Source organism: Dromiciops gliroides, chromosome 1 (genome assembly GCF_019393635.1).
Source record: "Dromiciops gliroides isolate mDroGli1 chromosome 1, mDroGli1.pri, whole genome shotgun sequence".
NCBI lineage: Eukaryota > Metazoa > Chordata > Mammalia > Microbiotheria > Microbiotheriidae > Dromiciops > Dromiciops gliroides.
In genome coordinates this window covers 100388245-100411518 of record NC_057861.1, presented here as the reverse complement: position 1 = coordinate 100411518, position 23274 = coordinate 100388245, and the positions used below count along the sequence as shown (strand labels likewise).

At 37.3% G+C, this 23274-nt stretch overlaps 1 protein-coding gene across 2 annotated transcripts in view; it reads right to left on the bottom strand.

Moving 5' to 3' along the window:
• The window catches only part of ADCY8 (adenylate cyclase 8), a 373977-nt gene that overhangs the window by 108456 nt on the left and 242247 nt on the right, over window positions 1-23274 (bottom strand). For both annotated transcript variants that reach the window (XM_043978000.1, XM_043978001.1), the window contains one exon: window positions 7153-7253. In XM_043978000.1, coding sequence (XP_043833935.1) covers window positions 7153-7253 — 101 coding nt within the window. The remainder of the gene's footprint in view (window positions 1-7152; window positions 7254-23274) is intronic.

Sequence of the window (23274 nt, the reverse complement as noted above, 5' to 3'; positions counted from 1 at the left end):
CTTTCCCATATTTCCCTCAAAAACAACATTAAATCAAGCCTCTAAACATATTCTGGAACTACAGAACCTACAAAAAGAGAGACAAAATCCTGCTATGTGAGGTAATTTAGAAGACTTCAGAAAAGGTCTGTCTCACCTGGGTAAAAGGGGAGGGTGGCTCAGCACTATTCATCCCAGCTGGCAGCTCACCTCAGCAAAGCTCAGCATGGTGGGCAGCTCTCTTAGCATAGTGGGCAGCTCTCTTAGCATAGGTCAGCTCAATGGGCAGCTCAACACTGTTGCAACTCAACACAGCTGAGAGTGCGGCAGCTGAGAGCAGTAAGAAGCTTGCAACCGTGAACCCTGTGCCCCAAGAGCAGACTTCAACTTGGTAAGTTTAAAAATAGCTTACAACATGATCAAGAAACAAAAAATGACCCTTACCAATGAGAACTTCTATGGTGAAAGGGAAGAACAAAACTCAAATGCAGATGAGTTGGTCAAAATGCCCACAAGTGAAGACTCAAGAGGGAAGATGATCTTGTCTCAAGACCAAAAAGCCTTCTTTGAAGGGCTCAAAAAGACTTTTAAAAACCAAATAAGAGAGGTAGAAGAAAAAATGGAAAAAGAAATAAGAGAAATGAGAGTTACACTGCAAAAAGCACAAAAAATGACTGAGGAAAACAATTCCTTAAAAAATACAATTGGCCAAATGAGAGAAAAAATTAGCCAAACAGAAACAGAAATGCAAAAGCTTACTGTGAAAAATAAGGCCTTAAAAATTAAAATTGAGCAGATGGAAGCAGATAACTCCATAAGACAACAAGAATCTGACGAGCAGAATCAAAAGACTGAAAAAATAGAAGAAAATGTGAAATACCTCATTGGAAAAACAACTGACCTGGAAAATAGGTCCAGGAGAGATAATCTGAGAATTACTGGACTACCTGAAAGCCATGATCAAGAAAAGAGTCTAGACACCATAATCCAGGAAATTATTTTGGAGAACTGCCCTCAAATTGTAGAATCAGAGGGTAAAATCAACATTGAAAGAATCCATTGAACACCTCCTGAAAGAGACCCCAAAAGGAACACTTCAAGGAATATTGTAGCCAAACTCCAGAATTGTTAGGTGAAGGAGAAAATACTCTAAGCAGCCAGAAAGCAACCATTTAAATACCATGGAGCCACAGTCAGGATTGCACAGGACCTGGCAGCTTCAACATTAAAGGATCACAGGGCTTGGAATATGATATACAGGAAGGCAAAGGAGCTTGGATTACAACCCAGGATCAACTACCCAGCAAAACTTTTCATTCTCTTTCAAAGGAAAAGATGGACATTCATTGAACTAGAGGACTTCCAAGGTTTCCTGAGAAAAAGACCAGAAATGAACAGAAAATTTGATCTCCAAATACAAGACTCTAGAGAAATATAAAGAGGTAAACAAGGGGGAGAAAAGCGTTGTTTGATGATGTTAAACTGCTCGAGTCCATATGAGGGAGGATAATACTTTTAACTCTTGAGATCTTTATCTCTGTAAAGGTATTGTTATGAAATCAACTTTGACTTGATGATATAAAGAAACTTAAGGGGCAGAATAAAAGAAGACTAGGGGGAAGAGAGGAAGGGAGAGGTGGAATGGGGTGAATTATATCATAGGAAGAGGCACAAAAAGAACCCATTACAACAGAGGGAAAGAAGGGAGGGGTGGGCATTGTTGCAACCTTACTCTCATAAGACTTGGTTCAGAGAGGGAATAAAATACAATTTCATTTGTATAAAGAAACTTAGCTTACTCTGTAAGGAAACAAAAGGGGAAGGGGAAAAGGGGTGGTATTGATAGAAGGGAGGGCTCAAGTGGGGGAAAAGGGGGCAAGAAAAAGAAAGGCAGCTGATAAAAGGGAGGGCAGATTGAGGGAGGCAGTGGACAGAAGTAAAAGCTAGAAAAAGGAGGATCAAAGAATCGACTGGATGAATTGGGCAATGATAATTGATGAGAGAGAGGGCAGAGATGTTTTATTCTTCTTTTGTGTTTGTTTTTGTGCCAAGAATGTCTTTTGCACTGGAGATGATGGAAAAAAAAATGATTAACAGGGGGCTCTTATCCAGGAGAAGTAAAGAGATAAGAAGATAGCAATTGTGCCAAACTCAGAGCCAGATTCCTACAGGCTTCACATAGATATGGAAAACCCCAAATTAACATTATCTATGTTGTATTTTATTTTTTATTTATTTTGTTGAACATTTCTCAATTACATTTAATCTGGTTGGCTTCACTAAAGAGTTTTACTATGGTAGTGAGTTTGACACCTCTGATAAAGACAGCACCAAATTGCCCTTGATGAAGTCAAGACACCTAGCCCAGATGGGTACTGAAAGAACCAGCAGAAATGACTGCTTGCCATGGATAGTGATATTTGTAGGATCAGAGTATCATAGTTCTAGAGTTAGAAGGGACTTTAGAAATCATTTGGGTCAACTCTGAGGTAAAGATGAGAGGTCTGAGAACCAGAGGGTAAAGATTTACTATAGAAAGCACAGCTTCTAGAAATAGGCAGGTGATAGCTCTACTGTGCTCTGCCCTTTTCAGACCTCAACTGGAATATTGTGTTCAGATTCTTGGCACTGAGAGTTAAAAGGGATATGGACAAAATAATTAGCGTCCAGAGGGGTCAACCAAAATGGTGAATGGCACTCAGGTGAAGAAGCTGTGTTCAGTTAGACTGAGACGTGATACATATCTTCAGGACTTGACGTGAAGGAGGGATTAGACATTTTATTTGGCTGGGACCAGGGTAAAACTGGGAGTAATAAGAAGGAAATGAGGCTTGATGTCAGGAAAAACTTCTTTCAATTAGGGCTGCCTAGAAAAGGAATGAGTTCCCTCGAGTCTCCTCCGTTTTGGAGGTCTTTAAGTAGAATTGAGATTTCCTGTCCAGTATCTTAGAGTCAGGATTCTCCCTTCCTCCTTCCTTCCTTCCTTCCTTCCTTCCTTCCTTCCTTCCTTCCTTCCTTCCTTCCTTCCTTCCTTCCTTCCTTCCTTCCTTCCTTCCTTCCTTCCTTCCTTCCTTCCTTCCTTCCTTCCTTCCTTCCTCCCTCCCTCCCTCCCTCCCTCCCTTCCTTCCTCCCTCCTTTCCTTCCTTCCTCCTTTCCTTCCTTCCTTCCTTCCTTCCTTCCTTCCTTCCTTCCTTCCTTCCTTCCTTCCTTCCTTCCTTCCTTCCTTCCTTCCTTCCTTCCTTCCTTCCTTCCTTCCTTCCTTCCTCTTCCTCTCTCTCTCATGGGTGAGACTAGATCGCTACTGGACATCTTTTCCACCTCTCAATGTGATTCTATGAAATATCAGTTTATGCTTCTCTACTATGGAAGTCTTTTATAGCCTTGCCCCACTTCCTCCTCAAATTAAGTGTATGTATGTTGTATCCAGTAGAATACAAGTACCCTTTGAGGACTGGAAAAATTTCCTTTCTATTTCCTCTATCTTTTCCTCCCTAGCAATGTGTTTGATAAGTGATTAATTAGAGGCCTCTTTTATTAAAATGATTTTTTTTTGGTGAGGCAGCTGGGGTTAAGTGACTTGCCCAGGGTCACACAGCTAGTAATTGTTAAGTGTCTGAGGTCAGATTTGAACTCAAGTCCTCCTGAATCCAGGGCTGGTGCTCTATCCACTGTGCCACCTAGCTGCCCCTAAAATAATTTTTAATCAGTTTGATGTGATTCCGTAGGGGTAGTGAATATAAGTTCTATATATTAGGCTCCAAAGCTCTGATTTACTAGTTATAAAGTTTACTTGCCTAACCACAAGAATGCTGATGACTAAACCCAGTGTGAGTTGGATGTTATATAGAAAGTCTCCCCTTATTTTTGTACCTCCAGACCACCCTCTCATGCCCAATCTTATGGAGGGGCCCATCTTATGACCACTTACCCAGTGGAGATGACCCTTGCCTTGCCCATTCTGGGACCACCCATGCTGATGCATCATTTCTGGTCCTCTTAGAGGCTCAAAATCAAGATCCATCAATCCATAAGACTCTTCTGAGTGTCTGGGTATCAAGCCCAATAAAAGTAAGGCCCTTGGGATATCAGGCATCTCAGATCATGAGGAAGATTTAAGGTCTACTTAATTAGAGGGGGCCACGGCCCTTTAATAAAGTGCTATTGGCTTGTTTTTTTAATTTGCAGATTGGACAATTTCGTACCCCACACATGCACTTAGAAGATGCTTAGTATATGTTTTTTCAGTTAAATGGAATTGAATCCCATTGAAAATTCAACCCAAATCTATCAAAATTTGCCAGTACTGGTGATAAAAAAATGGTTGCTAAAATTTTGTGACTTACATGTATAACCTATATCAGATTACTTGCCATATTTGGGGTGGGAGGAAGTAGGGAGAGAGAAAAATTTGAAACCCCCAAATTAAAAATTAATGTTGAAAATTCTTTATGTGCAATTAGAAAAAAGACTAATTACATAAAAATTGAAATTAAAAAAATAGTGACTACTTAATAAGCACCATGGCATAGTACCTGTCACCTGTAGGCATTCAATATATAATAATCAGTTATTATGATGCTATACTTTTATATCATCTGAGGTGTTTTTCGCCTATATAAGAACTGTAGGGCCTAGAATGAGGGAGAGCCAGAAATATATGAGGACCTTAAGACATTTTGAGGATCAAAGACAGGGTAACAAAGTTACACTCAATTCAGCAACTCAACAAGCAATTTTTTTTTTTTTTTGGCGGGGCAATGGGGTTTAAGTGACTTGCCCAGGGTCACACAGCTAATAAGTGTCAAGTGTCTAAGGCCAGATTTGAACTCAGATCCTCCTGAATCCAGGGCTGGAGCTTTATCCACTGCATCACCTAGCCGCCCCTCAACGAGCATTTTTCAAATGCTCACTATGTGCAGAAGCACATAGTAGAAAAATATGTCTCCTACCAGTTTACACTATGGAATATTTTGTGACTAGTATTTAGGCTTTAAAAAAATTTAGAGGGTGGCTAGGTGGCACAGTGGATAAAGCATTGGCCCTGGATTCAGGAGTACCTGAGTTCAAATCTGGCCTCAGACACTTGACATTTACTAGCTGTGTGACCCTGGGCAAGTCACTTAACCCCTATTGCCCCGCAAAAAACAAAAACAAAGACAAAACAAAAAACAAAACAAACAAACAAAATTTATATTGATCAAATAGGAAATAAAATCTGATAAAGTCTATTCTAATCCATGATACCCCATTTTTAAGAAGGAATAAGAAGCATTAAAACCATAATAGCTTTATCAGTTTGGACACCATACTTTAGCTTTGTGGATAGCCATAAGATTATAGTCTAAATCTCCGAAGTAGAAGATTATCACCACTAGACAAGCCAAGAAAAACTGTGCATATATATCTTACTAGAAGGGTACACTTACCCACTTACTGCTTTCAAGCTAATTCTCCAAGACTTCCCCTCTTCCCCTATGGGAAGACTACACAAGACTTAGAAAATTCCAAGAAAGTCAACATGGTATAATGCATAGAGTATTCTCTCCAGATTTTGAGCCCCTATATTTAAGAATCACCTCTAATACCTGCTGTGACTTTGGGCAAGCCACTAAACCTTCTTAGGCCTCAGTTTCCTTATCTGTGAAATGAGGAAGCTGGACCATGTGACTGCTGGGATCACTTCTAGGTCTAGTTCTATGGACTTAGCTACCTGTACTAGACCAAATCGAGCTGGAGACTGTTCGGTTCAGGGTTTATAGCCAATCTCTCTCAGGAGTTTCCCAAGCATGAGTGAGATACCTGCTTTTAGGGTCTGCCATTGTCTTCCCACTCTTCTCCCTCCTTCAGATCAAAGTACAGGTCATTTCCTTTAGCTCCTCCCCCCTCCCCATATTGTAGAATTCTATGATGACCACAGGCCTCTTCAATCCAGTCAATCTTCTTCAAATAATACTAACTTAAAATAAATGCTCTTTTACAGACAATTACCTTAACTAATACGCATGCTTGCTAGCTGTATGACCCTGGGCAAGGCATTTAACCTCCATTTTTCTCAATTTGCTTCACTCATTCAATAACTTGTCCATGGGGGGGTGGGGAAGGAAGGGGAAGGAACACACCTGTGAGTTCATCATTAATGAATGGCTGGATCTTACTGGGATCCCAGACCAGATCACCAGCATCAAAGACACGTTTTGATTCTCTTTTATATCCTACAAAGTAATAACTAATAATTATGTGCCATTGTGAGTCCCTTCTGTTTGTCATGCATAGCTCTCTGTCCTTTAGGTTGGGCAGATTCATAAGGACGTTTTTATGGATTGGCACACCATTCAGATTTGTGTGCTGGCCTGTTTTTTTTTTGTTTGTTTTGTTTGTTTTGTTTTTTTAGTGAGGCAATTGGGGTTAAGTGACTTGCCCAGGGTCACACAGGTAGTAAGTGTTAAGTGTCTGAGGCTGGATTTGAACTCAGGTACTCCTGACTCCAGGGCCGGTGCTCTATCCACTGTGCCACCTAGCTTCCCCGTACTGGATTATTTCATTGGGTATCTTCATTTTTTTTTTTGTGGGGCAATGAGGGTTAAGTGACTTGCCCAGAGTCACACAGCTAGTAAGTGTCAAGTGTCTGAGTCCAGATTTGAACTCAGGTCCTCCTGAATCCAGGGACAGTGCTTTATCCACTGCACTACCTAGCTGTCCCAGGTATCTTCATGTTAAGGCATTGTTTCATATGTTCAGCCCGCAAATACCTCAACATGAAATACAGAAACTAGTTTGCCTGAGGAAGACATCATGTTATACAATATGATGGCCCACATCATGTTCTCAGAGATAATGAGCAAAACAAATGGTGCTGAGGCACTGATACTGTCTGTTTTGTCTAATGCGGTTTTAAATAATTGGTGGCACAAGATTTTAAATGCTATTTTTTTCTTTATTCTCTGAGAAGGGGAGAAAGACTTGCAATAGCTGTATAATAGAATAAGGATGCAGAGTAACATAATTAGAACAGACTCTTATAGTAGTGCCAAACATTTTGGAATGAATTCTAGATCCAATTATTCTGAATTCAGATCCCCTGGAAATGAGAGAAAATTGGCAAAACAACCTGCTAAGGATCTTGAAGTTGCCTGAATGACATTTCTCATCACAATTCAGTCTCACTGTATTTACCTTGAAGAAGGAAGCAAACTTTGGATTGCGGTGATAAAGAGAAGCACGATAAATGCACAGACCAAGTTTGATTTGAATACTTCATCCCTCATTTGAGAATACTGCAATGGAAAAAGAAGAATGAGTTACTCAGTAGCTCAGCGTTTGCCTGGGGAAGAATAAAGCTTGCCCAAAATTTCAGGAAAAGGGGCAAGATGAGTCCATAGTTTCACTGTTTTTAGAAAAATTAAAGGGATATTCTTCTAATAAAGGGAACTTTGCAAAGAATTCCCTGAAAATAGAGGCCTGGGACATTCTCCCAACCACAACCCCAAAGTAAACATCACTTACTTTCTTACTAAGAGGAGGAAAAAGGAAGGAGCAGGTAGAATTTTTTCCCTGATCAAATTATTTTTTCTCCTTTCTCTGAACTGAGTGCTTTTCTTTTTTAATGAAACAGAAAATCATGTCACCCACATACACGGCAAATAAAACACACACAGCTTTTTCATGAGTAAACTTAAAGTCATCCAAGGATCATGAGTGGTTTGTGTTTATATGTGTGGGGGTGGAGGGTTTGGAGACTCATAGAATCAGACTTTTAGAACTAGTTGGGATCTTAGAAATCATTCAGTCTGATCTCTTAACTTTCTAGAAAAAAATTGAAGTCCAGAGAAGTAGACTGCTTTGCCCAAGTTAGCATAGAAGTTAGTGACAGAGTTAAGATAGATTTTTTTGTTTTCTTTTGTTTTTAGCCTGGGATTATTCAGACATACTTGTAAGGATTCTGAAGTGAATCATAGAGGGTTGGAGCTTCCAGAAACTTTAGAGAGGGTCTAGAGTAGTGATGTGTCAAACTTAAATAAAAATGGATCCCTACAGGCTGAATATTGAGCTAGAAACCCACAAACTAACATTCTCTATGTTGTATTGTATTATTTATTTTATTAATCATTTCTCCATTACATTTTAATCTGTTTGGGCAGGGTTTGGGGCCTGCTGGATTTGAGATTGGCACCTCTGCTCTAGAGCAAGCCCTTTATTTTATAGATTAAAAAGATGGAAAAGATACAGTACTATATATGGCATCATGTGCTTGTTGAACCCCTCAAGGATGTGAGTGACTTTATTTTGCTTTTTTTAGAGGACATAGCAATGTTATGGTCTTACCCTAAAGGCTTCTAAACAATTTTGCATTAATTAATTCTAGGTACAACCCTTGGCTCCGAGGATGAGGCCAGGAACAGATCCAACCACAAATTATAAGATTCCAAGGAATTATGATTTATAATGAAATTGCCCAATGCATCAGGAAGGCTCAGATTTGCAAAAACCAAAATGCTCCTTATTAGAAAACATTTGGCTTACAAACTCACAACTTCTTTGGAATTAGAGAAAAATTTTGCCATCTTTCTTAGGAAAGTAGAACACAATGGGATACATAAGGTAGTACCTACATATTATCAAAAGAATTGATTTAGTGGGAAAAATTCAAATGGTTTTTTGGTATAGATTCTAGCTATGAATTCAACTCTCAGTTGACTTATCCCTTCCTCTTTTCCAGGGTGTTCTTTGCCTTCTTACAGACTAGGGGTTTATGGATATTGCTAATGTATCAGGTGGGTAGAACATTGACTGATAAGACCAGGGTCATGGGCTTAATCATTGTGCATGAAAATTAGTTGTACTCTCTCTCTCTCTTTTTTGCGGGGCAATGGGGGTGAAGTGACTTGTCCAAGGTCACACAGCTAATAACTGTCAAGTGTCTGAGGCCAGATTTGAACTCAGGTCCTCCTGAATCCAGGTCTGGTGCTTTATCCACTGCACCACCTAGCTGCCCCTATCTTCACTCTCTTCCAATGTTAGTTTCATCATCTTTTATGATGGCCACAGACTATCCCCCTTATTGCAGTCAGTTATGCAAAGAGGGATCAGGGAAGCACAGCTGGATAGACCTTTACTCATAGGACCATATCTCTAAGCTGGGATGGACCTTAGAGGCCATCTAGGCCAACGATTTTATTTGACATTTAAGGAAACTAAGGTTCAGCAAGTTTAAGTGATTTGGCCAGGGTCACACAGGTAGTAAGTGGTAGAGTCAGGATTTGAACTCGGGTCCTTTGACTCCAAATCCAGTGTTCCTTCCATAGCACCATGCTGCTTCCTGGAAAAAAACAACATAGATTTCATGTCCTATTAATGGTGGTAAATAGAATCCACTTTGTCTTCATTTATGTAACATTTCTTCCATGAAAACTTCCCTAATATCCCCAGATGGAAATTATCTCCCCCTCAATTGATCTCCTAGCACCTTATAGCTTTCTTGTAGTAGTTCACATTTATTTACATAGTGGTTTTTTGTGTGTTCAGGATCATGGTTTCATCAGTGTAGGGAACTTCTGGTGAGAAAACTCTGTTCACCAATGCAAATCAGAAGCTGTTCTGCAACTTAGAGTCTTAAGAAAGTTGTCAGGGATGTTGAGAAATCAGACTAGCCCAGAATTTGAACAGATTTGATCTTGAGTCTTCCTGACTCTTGGGCCTGCTCTCTGTCCGCTCTCTCCTAATATAGAACTTAAAGACTTGCAAAATCCTCTCCTTATAACAACAACATAGGGTAGGTATTACAAGTATTATAATCAACTCCATCTTATCTTGAGGCTCAGAGACTGATTAGCATAGTCACACAACTAGAAAATGTCGGGGACAGGATTTGCATACAGTTCCTTTGACTCGGAATCCAGTCCTTTTTACACTACAGCACTTCTGTATTGTAATATGTGCTACATTAATTTTTGTATATCTTTTTTCTACTGTACTGTAATTTTTTTCTACTGTACTATAATTTCCCTAAGAATACGGAACCCCCTCAGTGGCTTTCACATAGGAAACTCAACAAATATTGTTGGAACAAATCTCTTTATTCACTTAACAATTTTAAAATACTGTCACATGCAAGGAAATATGTTAAGATGATATTTCAGAAAGGATGTTGGAGGACTAAAGTTTTGGGACAATTCTAACCACCAGTTATTAATCAGATTCATTCATTCTTCTTTGTCTCATGTAGTTTCCATTTATGATTTCTTGAAACTTGGCTCTGGAAAACGAGGCTTTGATAAAAGCCCATTGGGATCTAAATGGCGCTAACTTGACCATGCTTTGAACCCCAAATCATTCTGATTCTCACAGATTGGCCAACAACAGGTCCCAGCCCAAGCCTCACTTGCTCATTGTGTGGGTTTTGCTGGCTCAGAGTCAGTGTAACTAGCAATAGTTTTTGTTCTGGCTGGAAACTCTGAGGATCTTTCCCTCCCAGATTCACTCTCTTGTGAAAGCAAACTGGACCATCTTTTGCCTCAATTCTTACCTAGTCTTTAATTACCAAATGGGTATTGCCTGAGACAAAAACTGGAACCCGAGAAAGGCCTCAGCTTAAAATGACCAAGGTTTCCCATTGCATCCAGGGCTATCATCACTTATCCTGACCTATGTCTTGCCACTGGACTCTGATGACTTTGAGAAGAGAGTGAGACTAATGGCTTTGAACAGCTCTGCCTCACTTAAATCCAATTTATTTGCAAGACATCACCCTCCTGATGTCACTGGTATTTAAAAAAAAATGATGGACGAACAATGATCTGTTGGTGTGTCTAGATCCAAATATGATTTTGGGAGGAAGACAATATCTGACTGTCTCCAAGAAGTATCATATAGTTTAAAGATGATTTTTCAGAACAATGTCCTTTTTTAAGATTCAGAGATATAAACATTTTATATCAGAGACACAAGATAATAGTAGCAGCTAGCATTTATATAAGCATTTTACAAATATGTTTTTTTAAAATAAATTATCTTTATAACGACACTGGGAGATAGGTGCTATTATTACCCCCATTTTAGAGATGGGGAAACTGAGACAGAGGTTAGGTCGATCGCTCAGCGGCACATAGCTATTCAGTCTTTGAGGATGGATTGGAACTCAAGTTTTCTGACTGCAGGTCCAGTCCTCTGTTTACCACAATACCTAGCTGCCTGAATTTTGCCTTGTTCATAGAAGTCACTTAATGTTGTTGAATTGGTCAACTGGCCCAAGGGTCACGGGGGAGATTTCAGAGATAGTTCAATCTAACTGGCTTATTTTACAGAGAGAGAAAGTCACTTTCCTGAAGCCGCACAATTAATAAGCCAGGATCCTATCTCAGGTCCTCAACCTTCAAATACGCTGTTGTTGGTGTTATACTGTGCCGTGATTATTTAATCCTGCTCCTCAGTTGTTAGTTAATTTCCATTTTATCACTCTGAATGTTAGTGTTCATATTTATACTTATTTATGCCCCATCATAACAGCACATTAACCTTCATTCTCCTGGTCTAACTGATGTCTTCTTATGTCTTGGCTCCTCAGTCAGTATCACTGTATAACATGTGTATTCTTTTCCACTATAGGAACCTTCTTCAACGCCTTAAGGCAGGGCCTCTCAAATTTTCCTTTTAGAACACAACCTTTACTACAAGAGTGAATTCCAGTGCTCCTTCCCTCCTCATCCTTTCCCCCTCCATCAGAACAGACTCTTCCTTGAACCTTCCACAAAAATATGTTGGCACCTTCCATATACTTTTATCATGACCTATTTTATACTACAGCTATTTGTGCTTGAGTCTCATCTCTCCTATTAGAGGGTAAGCTTAATGAGGGGAAGGAACTTATTTTATTTGTCATGATATCTTTATACCTGCCACATAATAGACAACTATTCTCTTTTGATCCTGGACTGCTTATCATCTAGATTATTATAATAATATACTTCCTGGACTTCCCGCCTCTAGTCTATTCCCTTATCTTTGCACTTATGAAATGCTTGTTAAGTTTAATTGAATGCCTTCTTTTCCTGTGTGTGTGTGTGTGAATATTTCTCCATAGTGTTTAGCACAATACAGATAAGGTCCTCATTTAATCTATTTACCTGCCAGTGTTAGAATGTTAGAATTGGAAGAACCTTAGAGATTATCTTGACTCATCTGTTCATTTTACAGAGGAGGAAATTGATATTCAGAGAAAAGGAATAGTTTTCCCAGGACACATAGTGAATTAATTGCTGGGATGAGACCAGAAATTAGGGCTCTTGAATGTCAGGTCAATATCCTTATATGCTATATCACTAGCATCTCTCAGTCATCTCATAAATAGGGTTGACTCAAAGAATAGATATTGAGAGAAGTTAGATTAAAATATTTTTAGGATAGATCTTGGATCATCATGGATAACAGGGATAGAAGTAGATGTAGTCTTTGGAAAAAAAAGCACTTCTTTCCAAACTATACAAGTTTGATGCTCTTCTGCCTAGAGAATAGTGTGAAGGCAAAGGCCAGAATAATTTTTTCCTACCTGGATACAATGGACATGTGACATATTCAAATAAATGTTTTGCACTAAAAGAAAGAAATATGTACCAGAGGAAGAGGAGATATAATTCTGAATAAAAAAAAATGTTTCAGATGTGAAAATGCCTGAGAAGGTAATTAGTTGTTTCAGAAGGATGGAGTTCATTCTTCTGTGATTTCGATTCAGGCAGGAAGTATATGTATGATATTCACTTTCTTGCCAAAGGACATCTGTCTAGCCTCTCTTGGTATAGATTTCCCTGCCTTCTCTTCTTTTCTCCATGCCTTGGCACTGACTATCCTCCATGCACTGGGAAACATTCCCTTCTTATCTTCATCTCTTGGAATTAATTCTTCCTTCAAGACTTAGCTCAAGCATCATATTCTATACAAAGCTTTCTTGATCCCTCCAGCTGTTAGTCCACTCCCTCCCAACATTATCTTGTATCCATTTTTACATCATGTATATCCACATGTGCATATGTATATATGCGCGCAATACACACATACATGTGTATATATACACATGCACACACACACATATACAACATGCATATACATATGTATATATACATGCATGTATATATATGTGTATATATACACACACACACATATTCATGTTGTCTTCCCCGTTAGAAGCTAAGCTCTTAGGGACAGAGATTTTCACTTTTGTATTTGTACTTAGCCTACAAGTATGGAACACAAGTACTTAAAAATTTCTAATTAATATCTTAAGAAATGAAACTATCGGGGCGGCTAGATAGCACAGTGGATAAAGCACCGGCCCTGGATTCAGGAGTACCTGAGTTCAAATCCAGCCTCGGACACTTGACACTTACTAGCTATGTGATCCTGGGCAAGTCACTTAACCCCCATTGCCCCGCAAAAAAAAAAAAAAAAAAAGAAAAAGAAATGAAACTATTGCATTCTATGTCATAAGAAATAGTAGAGAATAAATTGGCTACATAAAGGAAATTTGTTCATTTCTTATAAGGTTCATTCCTTGACTTCTCCTCACTTTTTAGCATTGTTAATCATCCCCTTGTGGGGCAGCTAGGTGGCACAGTGGATAGAGCGCTGGCCTTGGAGTCAAGAAGACCTGAGTTCAAATTTGACCTCAGACCATTGATACTTAGTAGTTATATGACCCTAGGCAAGTCACCCAACCCCACTTGCCTCAAACATCTGGGGCCATCTCCAGTCACCCTGTGGTATATCTTGCCACTGGACCCAAATGATTGTGGAGGAGAGGGTGAGGTTGCTGATTTTGCATAGCCCTTCTCTCACGTAAATCCAATTCACTACAAGCCATGGTCCTCTTTGATAATGAAAGACAAACAACAACCTACATCCCCTTATATTTTTAATCCCTTCTTTTTTCTTTGCTTTACCCAGAATTGTACCTTTCATACTTCTCCCATAACCTTGATTTCTTGGTCTTTTTTTTTTTTTAACTGTTTTCTCCTTTGTCTTAAAGATAGGTAATCCCTAGGATTCTATCTTTGTTCTCTTTTCCCCCTGCTCTACACTCACACTTTGTAATCTCATTCAGTCCCATTACTTAAATGAACAACTCTAAGATGACTCTGAAATTTGTATTTTTATCATTAATCCTTTCCCAGAATTCCAGGATAATACATCAAATTGCCTGCTCAATATCTATATGTAAATATACTTCAAACTCAATATGTCCCCAAATTGTGATGTCCTCTTTTTCTCCTCCTTAATTTCTGTTGACATTATCACAATACTTGTAGGTACCCAGGCTCATCATCTTTGATTTTTCCTTCTCCAGTCCATGTATCCTATAGGTTGTCAAGTCTTTTCACCTCCTGTCTTTGGCATCTACTTTCTACTTTCTAATACTTCCCCCATTCTATTCCAGGACCAATCCCATCACAATTAGACTTTTATTATTGGTTTCCTGCTTTAATCTGTTGCAGTGGAGCCAATCCACACTTGACATTGGTACCTAATGTCAAGTGTGGATTCATGTTACCATATTAGTAACCTTAATTCATTGCTCCTGTCACCTCTACTCATAGACTTTCAGTTTATCCTGACTACCTGCTGAAAAAAGTACAAACTTTATATCATACTCTTTGTGATCCATTCCAGTGTAGCTTTAGCCCACTTTTCTAACTTGATTACTTATCGCTTTTCTTTGAGTACTCTTATTTATGTTCCAGGAAAATCGGACAACTCTCCTGCCCTTTCTTATCTCTATGCCATGCTTCAAACTATTCTTCACTCCTGGAATAGACTCTCTCCTAACTCTGTCAAAGTCTTAAAATTACTTTAACATCCAACTGGAAGTTACCTCTTCAATGAAGGATTTCCTGACCTTCCTCTCCTCACCCTCATCACAACAAATCAAAATCATTTCCTAGAATTTCTCATAATACTTTGGCTGGAATATTCCTTGCTACTCATTGTACTATAGTTATATATTACTTTGAACTATAGTTATTTGTGTACATCATCTCCCATCACCAAATTTTGATCAACCATCTTCTAGATGTTGACCTTTTCAAATAATTGTAGTTTTTGCATTAGAAAAGATATGCTAGGGGCAGCTAGGTGGCACAGTGGATAGAGCACCAGCCCTGGAGTCAGGAGGACCTGAGTTCAAATCTGGCCTCAGACACTTAACACTTACTAGCTGTGTGACCCTGGGCAAGTCACTTAACCCCAATTGCCTCACTAAAAAAAGAAAAGAAAAGAAAAGATATGCTAGAGCAAGTTTGAACTGGTGGTTTGGGAGAGGTGATTGTTAAATTGTCAGTATGAGCATTTGCACCATGGAAATTGATAAATGATACAAACCAGGGCTTGATTTATTATTTTTGTTGATGGTCTAAACTTAACAAAGTGATGGTGAAAATGTTGATAATTCAGATCAAATAAAAAAAAATTAGTCCTGTGTAGATTTTTTTGAAAGCTGGATATTAGACATTTGTCTGCGTGCCTTTGGGATCTCAGGGATCATTTAGTGTAATGCTCATTTATAGATGAGGATACTGAGGCCCAGATTGGTTAAATAACTTCACCAATGTCACACAAATAAAAAGTCACAGTAAGAGTATATTTAGGATCTTGTTTTAATTATTAGAATTCAAAGTGAGGGACCATACTCCATATTTTGCAGTGCCCAGTTATTCACTGTAAATTCACAAGAATACATTTATAGTCTGTTATAAAGGACTCTAGAGATCATTCAGTGTGTGTAATATAACTGGTCATGTAGGAAGCATGAAGGGCAATAGTTGTCAGCTGTAGAAGATTGTATTTGCAGCATTGCAATTGTGAGGAAAAAGTAAAGAAGGCCCCCAGACTGTTGGGTCAATTCCCTGTGGTGAACTTTTGGGAAAACATAGAACACAGGATGGCAAGCATTGGTAACACATTATCTGTACCATTAGAGTGAAATGATGAAAACAGATCAATTTGATGGTTGAGAAAGGGTGATCTAAGTGCATTGGTCTTCTATTAAGGAGACCTCAGTTTGAATTCCAGCAATAGCAATATAATACTGCTTTACTTTTCTGAGTGTCAGTTTCTTCATCTATAAAATGGTGCTAATAATGTTTCCCTATCTACTTCCCAGTGTCCTTTTGAAGTAAAGGCTTTATAAAATACTAAATGGTTATATGAACATGAGTTCTTTTAATCACCTAGTCCAAATATCTCATTTTCTATGAGAGAAATTGAGGCTGAGAGTTTCCATAACTTAAAGTCATAAAGCTGGCAGAGTTCAGACCCAAATGCACATTTTATGAGTCCTAATCTGGTGCTCTTTCCATTATACTGTGCTCATTCTATATCATCATCACCAACATTACCACCACCACCATTACCACCAGCATCTCACTTTTATTTAGTGATTTTTGGTTTGCAAAGCATTATTTCATCCTCACATCCTTGTGATCCCCTAAGATCCCAGTGAAATTGGTGCTATTATTATCCCTATTTTACAGAGAAAACAGAGGGAGAAAGGTTTTATGACTTGCCCAGGGTCAGAGAATTAGAAAGTGTCTGAGGAGAGGTTTGAACCAAGGTCTTCCTAAACCCAAAAGTGCACTCCTCTACCTTCCATTAGACATTTTGTTTAGTCTCCTATCTCCATTAATGTGTCCAGACATTAATGCACTCAAATCTTTATTTTTTTTTGCCAAGGGTCTAGGTAGTTACTATCACCTTGTGTGCCCTTTAAAATTTTTTTTTAAAAATAATAAACAATTGATTTAAAGTTTTGAGTTTCAAATTCTATCCCTCCTTCCCTTCCTCCCCTCCCCTCTCCTTGAGGTGGTAAGTAATCAGATATAGGTTATACATGTGCAATTATGTAAAAATTACCATATTAGTCATTTTGTCTAAGAAAAATTAAATAAAAGAAAAAAATGAAAGAAAGTGAAAATAGCATGCTTCAGTCTGTGTTTAATCAGTATCACTTTTTTCTTTGGAGGTGGACAGTATGCTTCATCATTAGTCCTTTGGGACTGTCTAGGATCATTGTATTGCTGAGAATTGTTAGGTCATTCATAGTTCTTCATCAAATAATATTACTCTTGCTGTTCATAACGTTCTCCTGGTTCTGCTCAGTTCATTATATATCAGTTCATATAAATCTTTCCAGGCCTTTCTGAAATCATCCTGCTTATCATTTCTTTTAGCATAATAATATTCCATCACCATTATATACCACAGCTTGTTTAGTCATTCCCCAATTGATGGACATTCTTTTGATTCCAATTCTTAACCACCACAAAAAGAGCCACTATAAATATTTTTGTGCAAATAGATCTTTTTCTCCTTTGGGATGTCTTTGGGATATAAATCTAGCAGTGGTATTGCTGGATCAAAGGGTATGGACAGATTTACAGTCCTTTGAGCACAATTCCAAACTGCTTTCTAGAATGGTTGGATTAGAATGTACCCAAATCTTAAAAAGTGTATATCCATGGACTTCTTTTCTCCTAGTGGCCAAGAATGAATATACATTACTTTATTTATAACTCTCTAATAAGTGAAGCTTTCATCAAACTAATTCCTATGTACAACCTAGATTTTTTTTCCTGTTCAAAATTCAGTGTTAGGTGGCACAGTGGACAGAGTACCATGTCTGTAGTCAGGAAGACTCATCTTCATCAGTTCAAATATAGTCTTATACAATTACTAGATGTGTAATCCTGGACAAGTCACTTAACCCTGTCTACCTCAGTTGTCCAACTGTTAAATGATGTGGAGAAGGACATAGCAAACCACTCCAGTGTCTTTGCCAAGACTACCCCAAATGGAGTCACAAAGACTGGGGCATGACTGAAATGACTGAACAGCAACAATCATTGACATTACAAGATTGATGGACGCACAAGGTAACATTTTAAAATTTTCCTAAAAAGTATTTTGAGCTCCTTGATTTTTTCGAGGTTTTATTCTTTTTATCCTCTACTTTTCAAGTTAAGAAAGTAATATCCAGGAAAAAACCAGGCTATAAGTAAAAATACATAAGAAAACAGTTTATATCACTTGAAAGGATATTCTCTTGGTTTAGTTGTAAAATAGATTCTAATTTACATGTAGCCATGGCCAGGTCAGGGAAGAAGTGACATTTAAATCTAGGACCAGAATCTGGGTACTATATTGATAACAAGTTAATTGGACCAAGAAACAATTAGAAAAATGATGCTTAATCTTATTCCAGTTTCATGTGTTCAGTTATTTTCTGAAACTGATCAATGCTTTTGATTGTTCAATTTAGTCAAACAACAGTGAGATGGAATTTTTCATTGAATGAAATGGTTGGTCAATGAATAAAGGCAACTGAACCAGTAGACAAGGAGTCCAAGTGTTTTTGCCTCCTACTCTTCAAATGCATGTGATTAATGACAAGATTCCAATCTCTGGTTTTGTCTAAAAGTATAGATTATTCTTATTTTGCTCATATATCTTATTTTTCTTGAACCTGGCAGTCGATGAGGAACATCCAGAAGAATGTTATACATAAACATTATTATTATTATTATTATTAATTTTAACCTTATTTGACAGTTAAGCAACTATATAGCCATGGGCTTATTTCTGGGCAGCAGAGCAGAAAGGCATATCTAAGTAAGACTGTTAAGAGGTGAGCATGCTCATACGAGTGACCAGCTGATTGATTTGTTTTCTTTTTTTCTTTTTTTTTGTTGTGTTTTTTTGCAGGGCAATGAGGGTTAAGTGACTTGCCCAGGGTCACACAGCTACTATGTGTCAAGTGTCTGAGGCCAGATTTGAACTCGGGTCCTCCTAAATCCAGGGCCAGTGCTTTATCCACTGCGCCACCTAGCTGCCCCCTGATTGATTTGTTTTCAACCAAGAGACCTATATGATTTAAAAATATATTTCCACCAGTACCCCATAAAGGGATTTTTAATTTTCCACTAAAGCATGTACTGGTTTTTGATTTTATTTTGTATATATCTCACATTATCTATGACATCTAGCAGGTTTCTTTGTAATGAGCTATTGATGGTTAGTTTCAATCAATGTCTATAAAATATCCAAATAGTTTAAAAGTGGAGGAAAAAATAAAAAGAAGATTCAGGATTTGCTGCTTGTGAAAATTACCCGAAATACAAGTTTCTTACACATTAAGATGATATAATCTATTTAACTATCTTTCTTACCCTGGACAGTCATGTACACTACCTGATGGTCTCATTAATAAATTGATTACCAAATAGACCAATTAAAATGTCAATGTTATGATTATCTGAATAGAATGTAATCTCCATGAGGACAAGATCTATTTTATTTTCATTTTTATATGCCTGGGATACAACACAGTGCTTGCCACATAGCACGTACTTAATAATGACTCCTGACTTGAATATATTGCTCTTATGTCTACAAACATGTAAGTGCACACATGTGCCTAGGGAGACAGGCAGTGTTGAATATTGAAGACAAGTACTAAAAAGTTATTTTTCTAGATTTTCTTTATGTATTTCATTTCTGGCAAGCTAGAAAACCACAAGCAACTGTTTCAAAATATAGATAGATCCACCCACAAAAAAATGACTTAGCTTCTTCCGGAAAAGTTATTTTGGCATCATGTAGAGAAACAAAAATGTGTTTGACCTAATGTTTGCTTTGGTGTCTCTGAGTATATAGGGCTTGCTTGGTCTCTTTATTCATCTTTACATAGAAAATTTATCTTTTAAAAGGAAACCATCATCCTTGGTAATATGAATTAATACAACATAGATTATTGTCTTCCCAGGGTCCATGAACACCATTTTAGTGCACTTACATTTCATGATGCAGACTAACCTATAGTTACGTAAATTAATCATTTTTTTGTAACAGATATTAGCATAGGTACAATAGGGTCATCAATAGTCATGGAAAAAAATGAAAATACATCTGGGGTTCTAGAATAACTTTTGACTTTCAACTCTCTTGCATTTCATTAAGAATCCAGGTTAAGCACAAATGACCTATATGTACAAAAATATTTATGGAAGCTCTTTTCTGGTACATAGTATTTCAAATTGAGGGGATACTCCTCAATTGGGGAATGGCTGAACAAATTGTGCGATGGGATTATGATGGAACACTATTCTGCTATAAGAAATAATTAGCAGGATCCTCTCCAAAAATCCTGGAAAGACTTGCAAGAGCTGATGCAAAGTGAAATGTACTGTATACAAAGTAACAGCAATAATGTAAGATAATCAGCTGTGAATGACTTGGCAATTCTCAGCATTATAATGATCTAAGACAACTCTGAAGGACTTATGATGAAAGATGTGATCCATCTCCAGAGAAAGAACTGATAGTGTCTGAATACAAATTGAAGCATTCTTTTAAAATTTTTCTTGAGTTTTTTTTTGCCTATTTTCTTTCACAACTTGACTAATATGGGAATGTTTTACACGAATACATGTGTATAACTTATATTGAATAGCTTGCCTTCTTAAGGTGAGGGGGGAGGAAGGAAGAAAATTTGGAGCAGAAAGATTTTAAAATGGACATTAAATTGTTTCACATATAATTAGGGAAAATAAAACTAAATAAATGAAAAAAAAGAATCCAGGCTTAGTCAACACTTTCATATATGGAAAGTAGTTTTATTATGCAGAACACTTAAAATCTCATCTAGATTAACTGTCTACATCACTTTAATAAATATCCAATTTATCCACTTTCATTATACTTTGGTTGTAGAGGCATAAACCAAATACCAGTGGGGTCAAATGAGAAGAGGCCAAAAACATTTAGAAGATCCAACTTATTGAATTTATCTACCTGAATGTGGACCAGAATAGGAACTAAATGCCATCAAAAATATTTTGTTGCATCTTTTCAGTCATGTCCAACTTTTCATGATCCCATTTGGAGTTTTCTTGGCAAAGATACTGACAGTTTGCAGTTTCCTTCTCTGGTTCATTTTACAGGTGAGGAAACTGAGGGAAATAGGGTTAAATGATTTTCCGAGGCTCATAGAGCTAGTTAGTGTCTGAGGCCAAGTTTGTACTCATGAAGATGAGCCTTCCTAAATCTAATCCCGGTGCTCTATCCACTGTACGATCTATGTGCCCATCAATAACATATCAAATAGTTTTTTTATTTTTTCAAATAATTTTTTTAATAATCCAGCTAGAACTCATATAGATTTCCAGAACTGCTAGATTCATTTGAAGCCTTAGATGATAAATTCTTTCATTCATTTTTTATCTCTGCCACTTACTAGAAGAGCAAAATGCTTTATGTAGACATTTTTACATATAGAATGTCTTTTATCTCTTGGAACCCTTTGAAATTTTTGATTTTAGATTTGCTTACTTATTATGTGACATGTGAGAAATTGTGGATTTTTTTTCATTTAAGTTGAATCTAGATTCCAAGTAGGATATTTATAGTTAATCATATTTTGGTCACCAAATATATCCCCAGTATACAATACAGTGACTGGCACATAAGAGATACTTAATAAATGAATATTGACTTCTCTTGAATTAATTATATAACTCTGATTTCTACAAGCACATATGGTTGTACATATGAGCCTAGGGAGATACTTTTGGATCTTTTTCATAGTCCAGAGTGAAGGATTGCAAGTTCAGATTTTCATATTTCTTGGATTCATCTACATGAATGATGATCATATAGATTATTCACATGGAAACCATCCATGCTGACTTTTGATATTGCCTTATTTGATAAGCTAATTAGGAGGAATCTTAGCAAAGAAATGGAATGGAATTATGTTTTCAGTTCACTTGTTAGATTAATTAGCTTAAATACATTATTTAACATTAATGTCATTAGTAATGGAAAAAAGAAAGTGTGTTTGACTGTGTTTGAAGATTTTCTGTGGTCTAAAACCTGAATCCCCATTTGCCCCCCTCCAAAAAGAGAGCTTATAAGAAGATACAAAGACAATAAAGAATGAAAATTGAAAAATTTTATTTCAAAGGCGAAAGTTATCCTTAGATATATTGGTTATTGGTTATGGAATCAAATTTAATCATAGAATCAAATGCTGTAACAATGGCTGAGCAAACATCTATATGGGAAGGCAGCAAGAGTGTATCAGGATGATGGAAGTGATCAACTGTTGGCCATAAGACTCAGAAAATTGACCCTTGTAAGAAAGGTCATAAGAAAGATGCATTTTTTCAAGACTAGATCCTATTCCTGTTTAGGTATGTGTCTCCACAATTCCTCAAGGAAGGCACAGGCTCCAGCTAATTTTAACATCAAAATGATGATGATCTGCAGCAATTGTGAGTTTCTTGGAATGTTGCTTACTTACTGGGCTTCTTTGAATCCAACACATCAATATTCTCACAACCCAGCATGTGAGTAATAATTGAACTGATCACCTAAAAGACCATTTTCTCTATGTTAAACTGAACACGACACAAAGGAAACTTGTTCTATAGGATATAGGTATCCTAAAATGAGAAGGTCAAGAGTATTGAAAGTATCCCAAAAGAAGGCAATTGAAGAAATGGGCTGCCAAGCAAAAGGAATCTGATTCTTTAAAATAAAGACCCTTGCATAAAAGGTGGAGAGAATTTTCAGAAAATGCATGTTCATAACATTTAATTTTAAGAAGCCCTTTAAGATGCTATTAAAATGTACCTTCAAAATCCAAAGAAAGGAAGAGTCAATTCTGATTTTAAATATCAACCTAGTTTTAAAGATGTTATCTTATTCTGAGGGTGTTTGATGAAGTACTGGCAGACTCAGCAACTAATGTCTAACTTTTAAGTAAATATATTCTTTTAAAAATCTTTGAGATGCACTGATAGGCTATCAGATTTTGATCTGGAAGGAATCTTGGAGATCATTTAGTACAGCCTCTTCATTTTTCAGATGAGTAATCTAAGAACAAAAGAAAGTCAGTAACTAACCCTAGGTCACACAGCTAGTCTATTCGATTGTAGAGCAAGAATTTGAATCTTCGGATTCCAAATCCACTATAGTTTCCATTGCACAGCTATACTGTTTTAAATCTTTAACATGAAATTTGAATGGAATTTTCCAGCTTTATTGGGTGTGTATTACTCTTAGCAGAGAAATGAAGAATGGTAGTTCTGAGATATATACACTCTGAAGTCTACAGGTAGATATTAAAGAAAATCATCCTGTAATGATTAGAAGGACACTTCAAAATCAGGATACTTCCAGGATCAAAATACATCTGCAAATATATGCTGATGTTCTTTAACCCTCCCCCCATCCCCTCTATTAACCTAGGCTTTT